The 12,761-nt window shown below is 34.7% G+C and overlaps 1 protein-coding gene across 4 annotated transcripts in view; it reads right to left on the bottom strand.

Moving 5' to 3' along the window:
• The window catches only part of LOC311283901 (NACHT, LRR and PYD domains-containing protein 3-like), a 91,364-nt gene that overhangs the window by 3,971 nt on the left and 74,632 nt on the right, over window positions 1–12,761 (bottom strand). For 3 of the 4 annotated variants that reach the window (XM_084398661.1, XM_084398663.1, XM_084398662.1), the window contains exons 8-9: window positions 9,440–9,610; window positions 5,717–5,887 (exon numbers count right to left, since the gene is read on the bottom strand). The exons of the other annotated variant lie outside the window; for it this stretch is intronic. In XM_084398661.1, coding sequence (XP_084254787.1) covers window positions 5,717–5,887; window positions 9,440–9,610 — 342 coding nt within the window. The remainder of the gene's footprint in view (window positions 1–5,716; window positions 5,888–9,439; window positions 9,611–12,761) is intronic. 4 annotated transcript variants of the gene reach the window in all.

Raw genomic sequence — 12,761 nt, 5'->3', positions numbered from 1 at the left:
TGCGCTGGTTCTTCCCGGGTTAACCCAAAACCGACGCTCCATGTACACGGTCGATACCGGGAATTGTCAAACGTAAACTATTTTATCGGGAATTGTCACATTGTCACTATTTTACTGGGAATTGTCACAGATCGCTCGAATAATAGCTTGCCTCCGGCGCATGTAGGCAGTTAGCATTGTAAAATGCAGAATTTACTTGCACAACAGCTGCTAGAAAAGATATAGCCTACGCCATGACTGATGACACCCAATCATAGAGCCGAGCGTGAGCCTCTACGACGTCATCGTTTCTAAAGTCCTCCGTTTTGACCCGTCCAGACTAAAACGCCCTCCGGAGATTCAAAACGAAAAACGGGTCGGCAGCGTTTCTAAACTTCTCCGTTTTGGGTCCCCGTTTTTGCCATTTTAGTGTGGACGGGAGGTGCAAACGTAGCAAAAGGTCTCCGTTTTTAAACGAAAACGCAGTAGTGTGGACGGGGCCTAAGGCTGTAAGGACTGATTCTCCTGATAAAACAAAGCTCACCCTGCAATAAAGCCATAAAATGCACCCTGGACAGGAGATAGCAAAGACAGAGCACAGGACATAGCCCTGACCAAACTTATCTCCTTGTCTCCTTGTTTGACTTCAACTCATCCCCCCTCTCCCTCCTCAAGTCACTGAAAGTTCATTAAGAATGTCTATATATCACATATGGTGTATCTTGTGAATATGTTGTTTTTTCCTTTTCATGTTTGGTATCATTTTAAGTGTCTCAGTGCGATTGGTAAAATGGTCTTAATTTCAGTGCAGTCATTGGTTTAATGAGAAAGGTTGAGAACTTAGGAGAATCCTGTTCCTCCTCTCTGGGGGATATCTCTTTAAGATATCTCAAGAAACCAGGTGCTCCCCCCTGGGGTAAATGGATTGGCCCAAACTAAACCATATTTGTATAACCCCTTTTGTTCTGGTCTGGGTATTTAAGGCGAGGGGACAGAGCAGTCTTAGGACCCTTTACCAGGATCCCCCATACAGCGCTGTTTCAGTGTTTTCCCATTGGAAAACACACACACACACACACACACACACACACACACACACACACACACACACACACACACACACACACACACACACACACACACACACACACACACACACACACACACACACACACACACCACTGTGTGTCTTTGTCAGGAAAACATTACTTACTTTTAGAGTCATCTTTGAGTAAATGATGTCATGTATTTTTCTGAATTGGATTTTAATCATTTACTTGTGTAATTGGCATGATACATTTATACCTGACAAATAAATGTTACATCTTGATTTATTCTGAAGTTTCAGAAATCATTCATTTTAGTAGATTAAAAGTGTAGTCTGGTGTTTCCACAAATCTTTGTCCAGGATAGATCAAACTGAAGGCACTTTGAATGGAGCATGGGGCACATCTTAGGAAGACCTTCTGATTTCTGACTATTCTCTGACTTAGCATGTTGTACGCTGCAAATATTATAATAAATTACACCTATGGGTCTGCAGTGAGCGGCTGCATAGGGTAAAATACTGGCACTGCAGCCTCTGACTATTTCAGGACTGGCTAGTTTGTGATCGTGAGCGCACATTCGCGACGTGACGTCTCAACGTGACACTAGGTCCGTAATGAACGAATATTTGAAATTATGAGATGCCCAGAATAATCAAAGATCTAAATTAATTCATAATCAATATTTATGATTCTTTTCTAATCAGAAACACAATCTAAATTTTTTCTGTATTTTAAAAAGAATTTTGGATTTACTGTAAATCCCTCTGGTCCTCTTCGTTTAGGGGTCACACTTGGCTCCTTCGTGGTCAAAAGTGACCGAAGCCTTAAAATGTAAAAAAAAAAATTTTTCAGGAAAACCAATGTAATATATTTTTGTTCAATAATATTTTTTGATTATTATTTAGAATTTTGAAAGGTTTCTATGCAACAATTACACATTTTTTATGAGCATTTTTTCCATTAGAATATATGACTTGATATATATATAGAATATAGAATATATATTGATATACTTTATATATATATAGGAATATAGAATATATATTGAAAATATATATATATATATATATATATATATATATATATATATATATATATACTATATATATATATATATATATATATATATATATATATATATATATATATTATATATACTTTTTTTTTTATATAAATGCAACATTTCACATTAAAATAGAGTGCAGGTCTTTAAAATCCATTTTTTGAAGTGAGAAAAGCGTCATCCAGTGCCGTTAAAAATAAAAGCGTGTGTAATGTCGTGTAACCGCCTGTAGGCTGTACTGTAGCTCCCTATATAAATACATAGAGAGGCTTTTTGATTCGTATTGTTATTTTTAGACATGATTTCTCCATTTTATTATTATTTTTTTATTATTATTATTTTTTTATTTAGATATACATTTAGACATTCTAAAAGACTACTTTTTGTCAAGGTTTAGATATTTTTGTTAGATAAGTATCAGGTTTTGCATTATGATTACAATCAAACAATAACATTTGGTTAGAAAAGGAACACAATGCAAGCATTTTTGTTAATCAGTATTTGATAATTAAAAAATGTAACAAAATAAGGGATGGATAGTGATAATTCAAAACAGTTTATACAGACATTTTGCAATTAATTGGTATTTTATTCAGTTTAATTCTATAAATGGTAATAAAACTTCAGAAGGGAACAACAATTATGATCTAAGCAAAAACATAAAATAACATAATAGCAAACAATCATTATCAAACTGTAGGTTAAAAAACAGGAATACAAATTTAATTATAATAATAAATTTTATTTGAACTATGTACATACAAACTGTAATTATTTTATGTATTGTTGCATATGCAACAGATATCAGGAACACCTATTAGGCTAAAAGAAGAGCAAACACAATCATTGTGTGTGTGTGTGTGTGTGTGTGTGTGTGTGTGTGTGTGTGTGTGTGTGTGTGTGTGTGTGTGTGTGTGTATTTGAGCGAGAGAGAGTCTCTTGTATTTTTTTCATTTATTGATTTTATTTAGCATATTCTCAAAATTTGCGGTTGCAGTCTTACCAGTTCATTTCTGTGTGTGTGTGTGTGTGTGTGTGTGTGTGTGAGTGTGTGTGTGGGGATGTCTTATTTGCACTCTTGATGTTTTAGAGTGTCACTCTTTCATTGCTGTGCACTTTTTTCTGCACAGTGGCTGATTTGTAGTTTGTACCACCAAAAGTTTCTCTGAGTTTTCGTATTTTTTCGTATTTCCTTTCATTTCCTGTCGGTCATTTTTGACTGCGAAGGAGCCAAGTGTGACACTTTTTTTACAACCCTTAAACATATCCAAATAATGTCCATGATTTTTGTGTGTTCACATAGCTAATACATCAAACGTCACCAAGTGTCATCCCATTCAGATGAAGAAAAAAAAAATCTTCATTTTTGACCGAAGAGGATCAGAGAATGTCAACATTGAAAAGTGGAAGATGAATCAATTTATTAAAGAAATGTAAATTATTAGAAACCTTTTTGTCCCTGACATTATTATTTTTTCTATTTCTTTTTCCTTTTTTATATTGTGCTCTGTTCATTTATTATAGTTTTGTTTTGCCTTATTGTAATGATATTTACTGCAATACAAAACTTTACTTCCGCATTCCTCGATTCCTATGGAAGTCTATGGCTGTTCAAAAACCCTGTTGTTTTAATTTAACATTTATACTTTGTGTATTTGTGTAATGTTTTGCCTGTTTGTGATGTGGAGTAATTTATATACAGTGGTGGTCAAAATTGATGGCACCCCTGATAAATATGATAAAAAATGGCTGTAAAAAATAAATCTGCATTGTTGATCCTTTTGATCTTTCATTCAAAAAAATTCACAAAAATCTAACCTTTTTTTGAAGTAAAATAATTGAAATTGGGGGGTAAATCACATTATGAAATAAATGTTTTTCTCCAAAACACGCTGGCCATAATTGTTGGCACCCCTAGAATTTTTTACGAGTAAAATATCTCTGAAGTATATTCCCATTAATATTTACATTCACACCAGGGTGACTAGGAACATGAAATTGTCCAGCTATGACTTCGTGTTTCACAGGAGTTTAAGTATGAGGAAACACAAAGGCCAAATTCCCTTTATCATTCATCACAGTGAGTAAAATCAAAGAATATAGTTCTGATGTGCAGCAAAAAATTGTTGAGCTTCACAAAATAGAAAGTGGCTGTAAGACAATATCTAAAGAATTGAAAATCCCATTTTGACCATCAGGGCAATAATTAAGAAGTTATAATCAACTAAAGATGTTACGAATCTGCCAGGAAGAGGACGTGTGTCTATACTGTCTTAATGGACGGTGAGGAGGATGGTTTGAGTGGCCAAAGACTCTTCAAGGATCACAGATGGAGAATTGCAGAGATTAGTTGAGTCTTGGGGGTCAGAAAGCCTAAAAATGTTTTATCAAACAACCCCTACATCCCCACATGTTGTTTGGGAGGGTTTCACGAAAAATCCTCGTCGATCCTCCAAAAATAAACTCCAGCATATTCAGTGGTCAGACACGACTGGATCTTCAAAAGGGACCGGATTCTATGGTCAGATAAAACGAAAAAAAAGGGCTTTTTGGCAGCAAACCCAGCAGATGTGTTTGGTGCAAACAGGGATGAAGAGTACCCCATGCCTACAGTTAAATATACTGCTGGATCTTATATGTTGTGGGCCTATTTATTTGCTGGAGGTCCTGGACATCTTGTTCAGATACATGGTATTATGGATTCTAGCAAATACAAACAGATAAAAAATCTAAACCTGACGGCCTCTGCTAGAAATCTTATAATGGGCCGTGGTTGGATCTTCCATCAGGACAACGGTCCAAAACAAACATAAAAATCAACACAAAAATGTGTAACTGAGCACAAAATGAAGCTTCTGCCATGACCGTCCCAGTCCCCTGACCTGAACCCTATAGAAAATGAGTGGGGTGAACTGAAGAGAAGAAGCGCCAACATGAACTTGTGAATCTGAAGGATCTGGAGAGATTCTGTATGGAGGAATGATCTCTGATCTCTTGTCAGGTGTTCTCCAAACTCATCAGGCATTATAGGAGAAGACTCAGAGCTGGTATCTTGGCAAAAGGAGGTTGCAGAAAGTATTTAATAACAGGGTGCCAACAATTATGGCCAGCGTGTTTTGGAGAAAAACATTTATTTCATAATGTGATTTACCCCCCACTTTCAGTTCTTTTACTTCAATGAGAGGTTAGATTTTTGTGAATTTTTTTAATGAAAGATCAAAAGGATAAACAATGCAGATTTATTTTTTACAGCCATTTTTTATCATATTAATCAGGGGTGCCATCAATTTTGACCATGACTGTACAAATATGTAATATATATATATATATATGCTGGAGAGGACATTTATGTTTTAGGATTAGCATGTTTAATCAAGCATCGGCTCACCTGTGATGTTCACTGATTTAACTGAATATTTATTTAATGTGCATTTGGACTGAAGTAAGTATCACTTATAATTTATCGTTTAACTGCGTGTCTATGATTCACACATAAAAAAACAAGCTTTAACGAGCAAAGTTGGTGATCATTGAGTAAAAAAGTTAAAAACTATTACATAGGCTAACTAATAAAGAATATATTTACCAAGGAAAAAATATGTGTTTATTAGAGAGTTCATCTTACCACAGTTTCTCCAGTTTACAGTGAGGATCCTCCAGTACAGCAGAGAGCAGATGAACTGAATCTCCTAGTTTATTCTCAGACAGACTCAGATATCTCAGGTGTGAGGGGTTTGATCTCAGAGCTGAAGTCAGAGCAGAACAACCTTCATCTGTGACTCCACAATAACTCAACCTGTAGAGAACAATGACACACTCTTCACTCTCTCAGTTCAGATCAGATCAGTTTAACACAAGGGTCCGCAGCCGTACTGCAGGGGGCCGTCAATTAATGCTTGATCACAAATCATTTTTTGTTAAAAAATTAAAACATGGGTAAAAAACATCACAAAGTCAAATTTAAATATAAGCACTGTCACATGAATGCAAGATCACCCTCAAACAACCTTCATCTGTGACTCCACAATATCTCAACCTGTAGAGAACAATGACGCTGTGTAAACTGTGTGTAAAATGACCAATTTATTAAAGATTGCAGTGTGTGATGTGATTTGAGTGTAGTGACAAGCAAAGCCACTATATTCTACACTGCTTTATAAAGGATGCCGGTTTTCCATGTGCTTGAGGAGAAACTGAGGGACAAATACCATGCAGTGCTGTAACTATGGAGTGATAAAGAGAGAACATTAATAACACCTGAAGTGTAACTTTATCAATTAAATGTACTATATTTTAGTGTAATAATATTAATTGCATATTTTGAAGATATTTTTGTTTCTAAATATTTGTCCAATAATTATGATCCATTAATGGCCATTTAAAATAATATTTTTTCTAATATGTTTATTACTTATATTACAATTAGATTTCATGCTTAGCATTTAGCATGCTAATATATGCTATTGCTAATTAATAGATTCGTAGCAATCTAATACAATCTTACAATTCAGTCATGTGACACAAATATAAGAAATTGAATGAATTAATCCAGTTAGGGAACCATATTTAAATCACTTTAAAACTTCTTAATTGGGTTACTTGGAAATGACTTGATTCCATAATGTTGACAATTTTGTGAACAAATTATCTTTGTTGAACGTAATTGGTTCATGTGGAACTGATGTGCATGATTAAATCATTTAAATCCAACACACTTTTTCAGTGCATTGTTTTCTGTGTAAGGCCCTGTCCACACTACTGCGTTTTCGTTTAGAAACGGAGAATTAAAACGAATACGATCTCCGTCCACACCAGCGTTTTAGCTGCGTATTAGAATTGATCTCCGTCCACATTAAAACGACTGAAAACGCGGATCACGTGACCATTCACCAACACTGGGCATGCGCGAGCCGGTGTAAACACAACTTCATTGATACAATTATCCCACCATGCGCTGGTTCTTCCCGGGTTAACCCAAAACCGACGCTCCATGTACACGGTCGATACCGGGAATTGTCAAACGTAAACTATTTTATCGGGAATTGTCACATTGTCACTATTTTACTGGGAATTGTCACAGATCGCTCGAATAATAGCTTGCCTCCGGCGCATGTAGGCAGTTAGCATTGTAAAATGCAGAATTTACTTGCACAACAGCTGCTAGAAAAGATATAGCCTACGCCATGACTGATGACACCCAATCATAGAGCCGAGCGTGAGCCTCTACGACGTCATCGTTTCTAAAGTCCTCCGTTTTGACCCGTCCAGACTAAAACGCCCTCCGGAGATTCAAAACGAAAAACGGGTCGGCAGCGTTTCTAAACTTCTCCGTTTTGGGTCCCCGTTTTTGCCATTTTAGTGTGGACGGGAGGTGCAAACGTAGCAAAAGGTCTCCGTTTTTAAACGAAAACGCAGTAGTGTGGACGGGGCCTAAGGCTGTAAGGACTGATTCTCCTGATAAAACAAAGCTCACCCTGCAATAAAGCCATAAAATGCACCCTGGACAGGAGATAGCAAAGACAGAGCACAGGACATAGCCCTGACCAAACTTATCTCCTTGTCTCCTTGTTTGACTTCAACTCATCCCCCCTCTCCCTCCTCAAGTCACTGAAAGTTCATTAAGAATGTCTATATATCACATATGGTGTATCTTGTGAATATGTTGTTTTTTCCTTTTCATGTTTGGTATCATTTTAAGTGTCTCAGTGTGATTGGTAAAATGGTCTTAATTTCAGTGCAGTCATTGGTTTAATGAGAAAGGTTGAGAACTTAGGAGAATCCTGTTTCTCCTCTCTGGGGGATATCTCTTTAAGATATCTCAAGAAACCAGGTGCTCCCCCCTGGGGTAAATGGATTGGCCCAAACTAAACCATATTTGTATAACCCCTTTTGTTCTGGTCTGGGTATTTAAGGCGAGGGGACAGAGCAGTCTTAGGACTCTTTACCAGGATCCCCCATACAGCACTGTTTCAGTGTTTTCCCATTGGAAAACACACACACACACACACACACACATACACACACACACACACACACACACACACACACACACACACACACCACTGTGTGTCTTTGTCAGGAAAACATTACTTACTTTTAGAGTCATCTTTGAGTAAATGATGTCATGTATTTTTCTGAATTGGATTTTAATCATTTACTTGTGTAATTGGCATGATACATTTATACCTGACAAATAAATGTTACATCTTGATTTATTCAGAAGTTTCAGAAATCATTCATTTTAATAGATTAAAAGTGTAGTCTGGTGTTTCCGCAAATCTTTGTCCAGGATAGATCAAACTGAAGGCACTTTGAATGGAGCATGGGGCACATCTTAGGAAGACCTTCTGATTTCTGACTATTCCCTGACTTAGCATGTTGTACGCTGCAAATATTATAATAAATCACACCTATGGGTCTGCAGTGAGCGGCTGCATAGGGTAAAATAATTGCACTGCAGCCTCTGACTATTTCAGGACTGGCTAGTTTGTGATCGTGAGCGCACATTCGCGACGTGACGTCTCAACGTGACACTAGGTCCGTAATGAACGAATATTTGAAATTATGAGATGCCCAGAATAATCAAAGATCTAAATTCATTCATAATCAATATTTATGATTATTTTCTAATGAGAAACAATCTAAATTTTTTCTGTATTTTAAAAAGAATTTTGGATTTACTGTAAATCCCTCTGGTCCTCTTCGTTTAGGGGCCACACTTGGCTCCTTCGTGGTCAAAAGTGACCGAAGCCTTAAAATTAACTTTTTTTTTTTTTTTCTCAGGAAAACCAATGTAATATATTTTTGGTCAATAATATTTTTTGATTATTATTTAGAATTTTGAAAGGTTTCTATGCAATAATTATAAATTTTTTATGAGCATTTTTTCCATTAGAATATATGACTTGATATATATATGGAATATAGAATATATATTGATATACTTATATATATATATTGATATATATATATATATATTTTTTTTAAACATTATATATATATATATATATATATATATATTATATTATATATATATATATATATATATATATATATATATATTTTTTTTTTTTTTTTTTTTTTTTTTATAAATGCAACATTTCACATTAAAATTATGGAGTGATAAAGAGAAAACATTAATAACACCTGAAGTGTAACTTTATCAATTAAAATGTACTATATTTTAGTTTAATAATATTAATTTAATATTCATATATTGATATATAGGGTTTAACGAGCAAAGTTGTTGATCATTGAGTAAAAAAGTTAAAAACTATTACATAGGCTAACTAATAAAGAATATATTTACCAAGGACAAAATATGTGTTTATCAGAGAGTTCATCTTACCCCAGTGTCTTCAGTTTACAGTGAGGATCCTCCAGTACAGCAGAGAGCAGATGAACTGAATCTCCTAGTTTATTCTCAGACAGATATAGTTCTCTCAGGTGTGAGGGGTTTGATCTCAGAGCTGAAGCCAGAGCAGAACAACCTTCATCTGTGACTCCACAATCACTCAGCCTGTAGAGAACAATGACACTTCTGTATTTAAGAGCAATGCATTTCTGTATTTAAATTTACATTTTCTATTACATTTGTGCAACATTTGGTGCAAAATGAAAATAAATTCAATTATATAATTTTAAATTATAAAATAAAATGGCTGTAATTCAAGAATGCTTTGGAATATAGACATATGGATGGTCTTGTTTTAAAGAAGACATTTGCCAGATTATTGTAGAAGTAAATTATGAAAGTGAAACAGAAAAAAAAGTTTGAGTTTATGAAAATGTACAATGTAAAAATATAATTATTATAATTATATAATATATATATATATATATATATTACAAAATATATTTTACTCTAAAACTGCAAGAAAATTAAAGCCAAAAATCTAAACAAGTTGTGTTCCAAATTTTATTTTAGGTTGATATCTCAAAAAATGAGCTTTCAGTAAGATTTTATTTGGGCGCAGTACCAAACTTTTTCACTAGATGGACAGCCAGCTTCCTTACTGACCATATAAGGGCGCCTCCATTTTCATATATGTTTTGAGTAGGGTTGGGTATTGGTTGGGTTTTATCCGATACCAGTACCTACTCTGTATTTTTCAAACGGTTCCGGTGCTTAAACGGTTCTTGAAACGGTACTTAAGAAAACTAAACCACACACTTTATCAAAAAAATAATACCTATGTGTGTGTGTGTGTGTGTGTGTGTGTGTGTGTGATTTTCTGAAAAAGATTTTCTGATTTCTGATTTAATGAAAAATTGTGCCGTTTAAAAGGCTACTGATTTAGCCGAAAACACTTAAGTTAAGATCAAAATTTTGTCTTCTCATATTATGACTTTTACAAAACAGAGAAATATCTGACACTTAGCAGAAATATTTAACACACACAGTATAGCCTCATATACTTGTTATTGATATACTTCATACTTGATATGCAAGATTTGCAGTTGGCATTAAAATACTAGACTAACCCGAAGAGGAACACTGGCAGCTGAACTTGAACTTTACTCAAGCGTGTCAGAGGTTTTAGGTTCTAATCCGCATTTTGTCCCGAAGAGGAATTTTTTTTTTTTTTTTTATTATTATTTTTTTTTATACCGATTATGCTCATCAGTGGTTGTATATCAAGCAGGGACACTTTGTTTCCATTATATTTTGTGAGACTTATATATATTTTTATATTTATATTTTTCAAACTTCACACATACATGTATACTGCTGAATGCTCAAACTAATACATATGAAATGCACAACGTCACATCTAAAGTCGCTCACGCACACACACGCAAACTCTACACACACAAGACGCGCAGAACTCTCCGCGCACATACTCATCTGAGACGCGAGCACACACACACAAACTCTCCGCGCACATAATCATAGACGGCGCCTCATAAATAGATCGATCTCCGCAACGTATTGAAGCCTATTTTTTACAGTCTATGATTGAAGCGCGCGTCCGAGTGCAGTGCGGTGTGCGCGAGCCACAAGAGAAAACACTGTATCCGCGCCACTGATCGCAGCGGCAACGAGCACTTTGATCACTTGATTTAAAAAAAACACATTTCTGCGCTAGATTGTCTCTTATTTAACAAACAAACTAAATGAATGCTCTGCTGGTTAACCGGAGATGTTTTATTATTGGATCATTCGTGCCGCGAGATGTTTTATAGGGGGCGGTAAAAAAACGTCAGGCACCGAAATCAGGCACCGAAAGTTTCGTTTTTATTCGGTCTCGTTACTACCGTTTACGTCGGAACCGGTTCCCAATTGGAACCGGGTTTCGGTACCCAACCCTAGTTTTGAGTGATCTGAACCATGTATTTCCATAATTTCATACAATTTATGAAGTATACATCCTATTCAGAAATAGTATGGGTGGTTTGGCAGTATTTGATTTGATTTCAACCTCTAATAAACATAAAAAGAGCACATGTGCGTTATAGCTCGCAGCCGCATCACAAATTGATAATCCATAATATTTTTCTTTATATTAAAAACATTTTCAGACCTTTTTTTCTCATAAAATGTAATTGGTGTTATCTTTTGAACTCTTGGCATAAAAACAAACCGAGGTTTCTACCAATCTTTCATGATTTTTCATGTTTATTTCTATTTCAAAATAAAGGCCTAAACACGCCTAATGAATATGAAATATTCTTGTTGCAAATTGATAAATTACTGCTCCTCTGCAATTTATAAATAAAAAAAACAGCCACCAAATATGAAAACTAGAGATTGTAAGCTTTCAAATGATATATAGTTTGTCAATATTACTTTAGGTTTTTACTAAGATATTATTGTTCTAAATATATATATGGGCAAGTGACAGTTCTAGAAAATGAAGAACAAAGAAATGTGCATCAGGTGTACTTTGGTTTTTTATGTTTTTAATTAATTTATGAAGCCACTGCAAACTTAAAATATGTTAAAATATGTATTCAATTTACATATTAAAACTAGTGTATGAAATGGCAAATGTAAATTATATAATTGAATTTTAATTTTGCACCAAACGTTGCACAAATGTAATGGAAAACATAAATTTAAATACAGAAATGCATTGCCATTTTACATATTACATTTCTAATTGAATATTGCTACTCATATGCTTCCATAGAACTCGGAACAATGATGATGATGCATAATAACAGAACGTAGGCGCCAATGTTGCGGATGCAATTACCCAAAACCCTCCATAACTTTTCCATTAATTTCACATTTATTTGTGTAGCGCTTTTCACAATACATATTGTTTCAAAGCAGCTTTACAGAAAATGCACATCTACATTACAATTTACAGTGATCTGTTATCAGAGGTGACTGACCAAGTTATGTATTTCAGAAATGTACATATACAAATCACACAGTTAGCTAATAATGTATTAATTAAAAATATATATATTAATTTAATTTATAACTGTTACTTATTTGAAAAAAATGAGTTGATTGGCAAATAAATGACGGACAGTTACGCATGTACAGTATTACCATAATTTTCTTATGTAAGCTTTATTTTACACCTCAAACGACAAGGAAATTTATAGTCATATTTATAGTGTTAATATTAATTTGCGAGTCCACAAACTCATTCTCTTAAATGGCTTGGGTCTGCTATCATTCACAGCGTACAGTATACGGACTGAATGCCCCTGAC

This window comes from Rutilus rutilus (genome assembly GCF_951802725.1).
Source record: "Rutilus rutilus genome assembly, chromosome: 24".
In the NCBI taxonomy this organism is placed as follows: Eukaryota; Metazoa; Chordata; class Actinopteri; order Cypriniformes; family Leuciscidae; genus Rutilus; species Rutilus rutilus.
The sequence above is the reverse complement of the archived record's forward strand: the minus strand, read 5'-3'. Positions and strand labels throughout refer to the sequence as shown.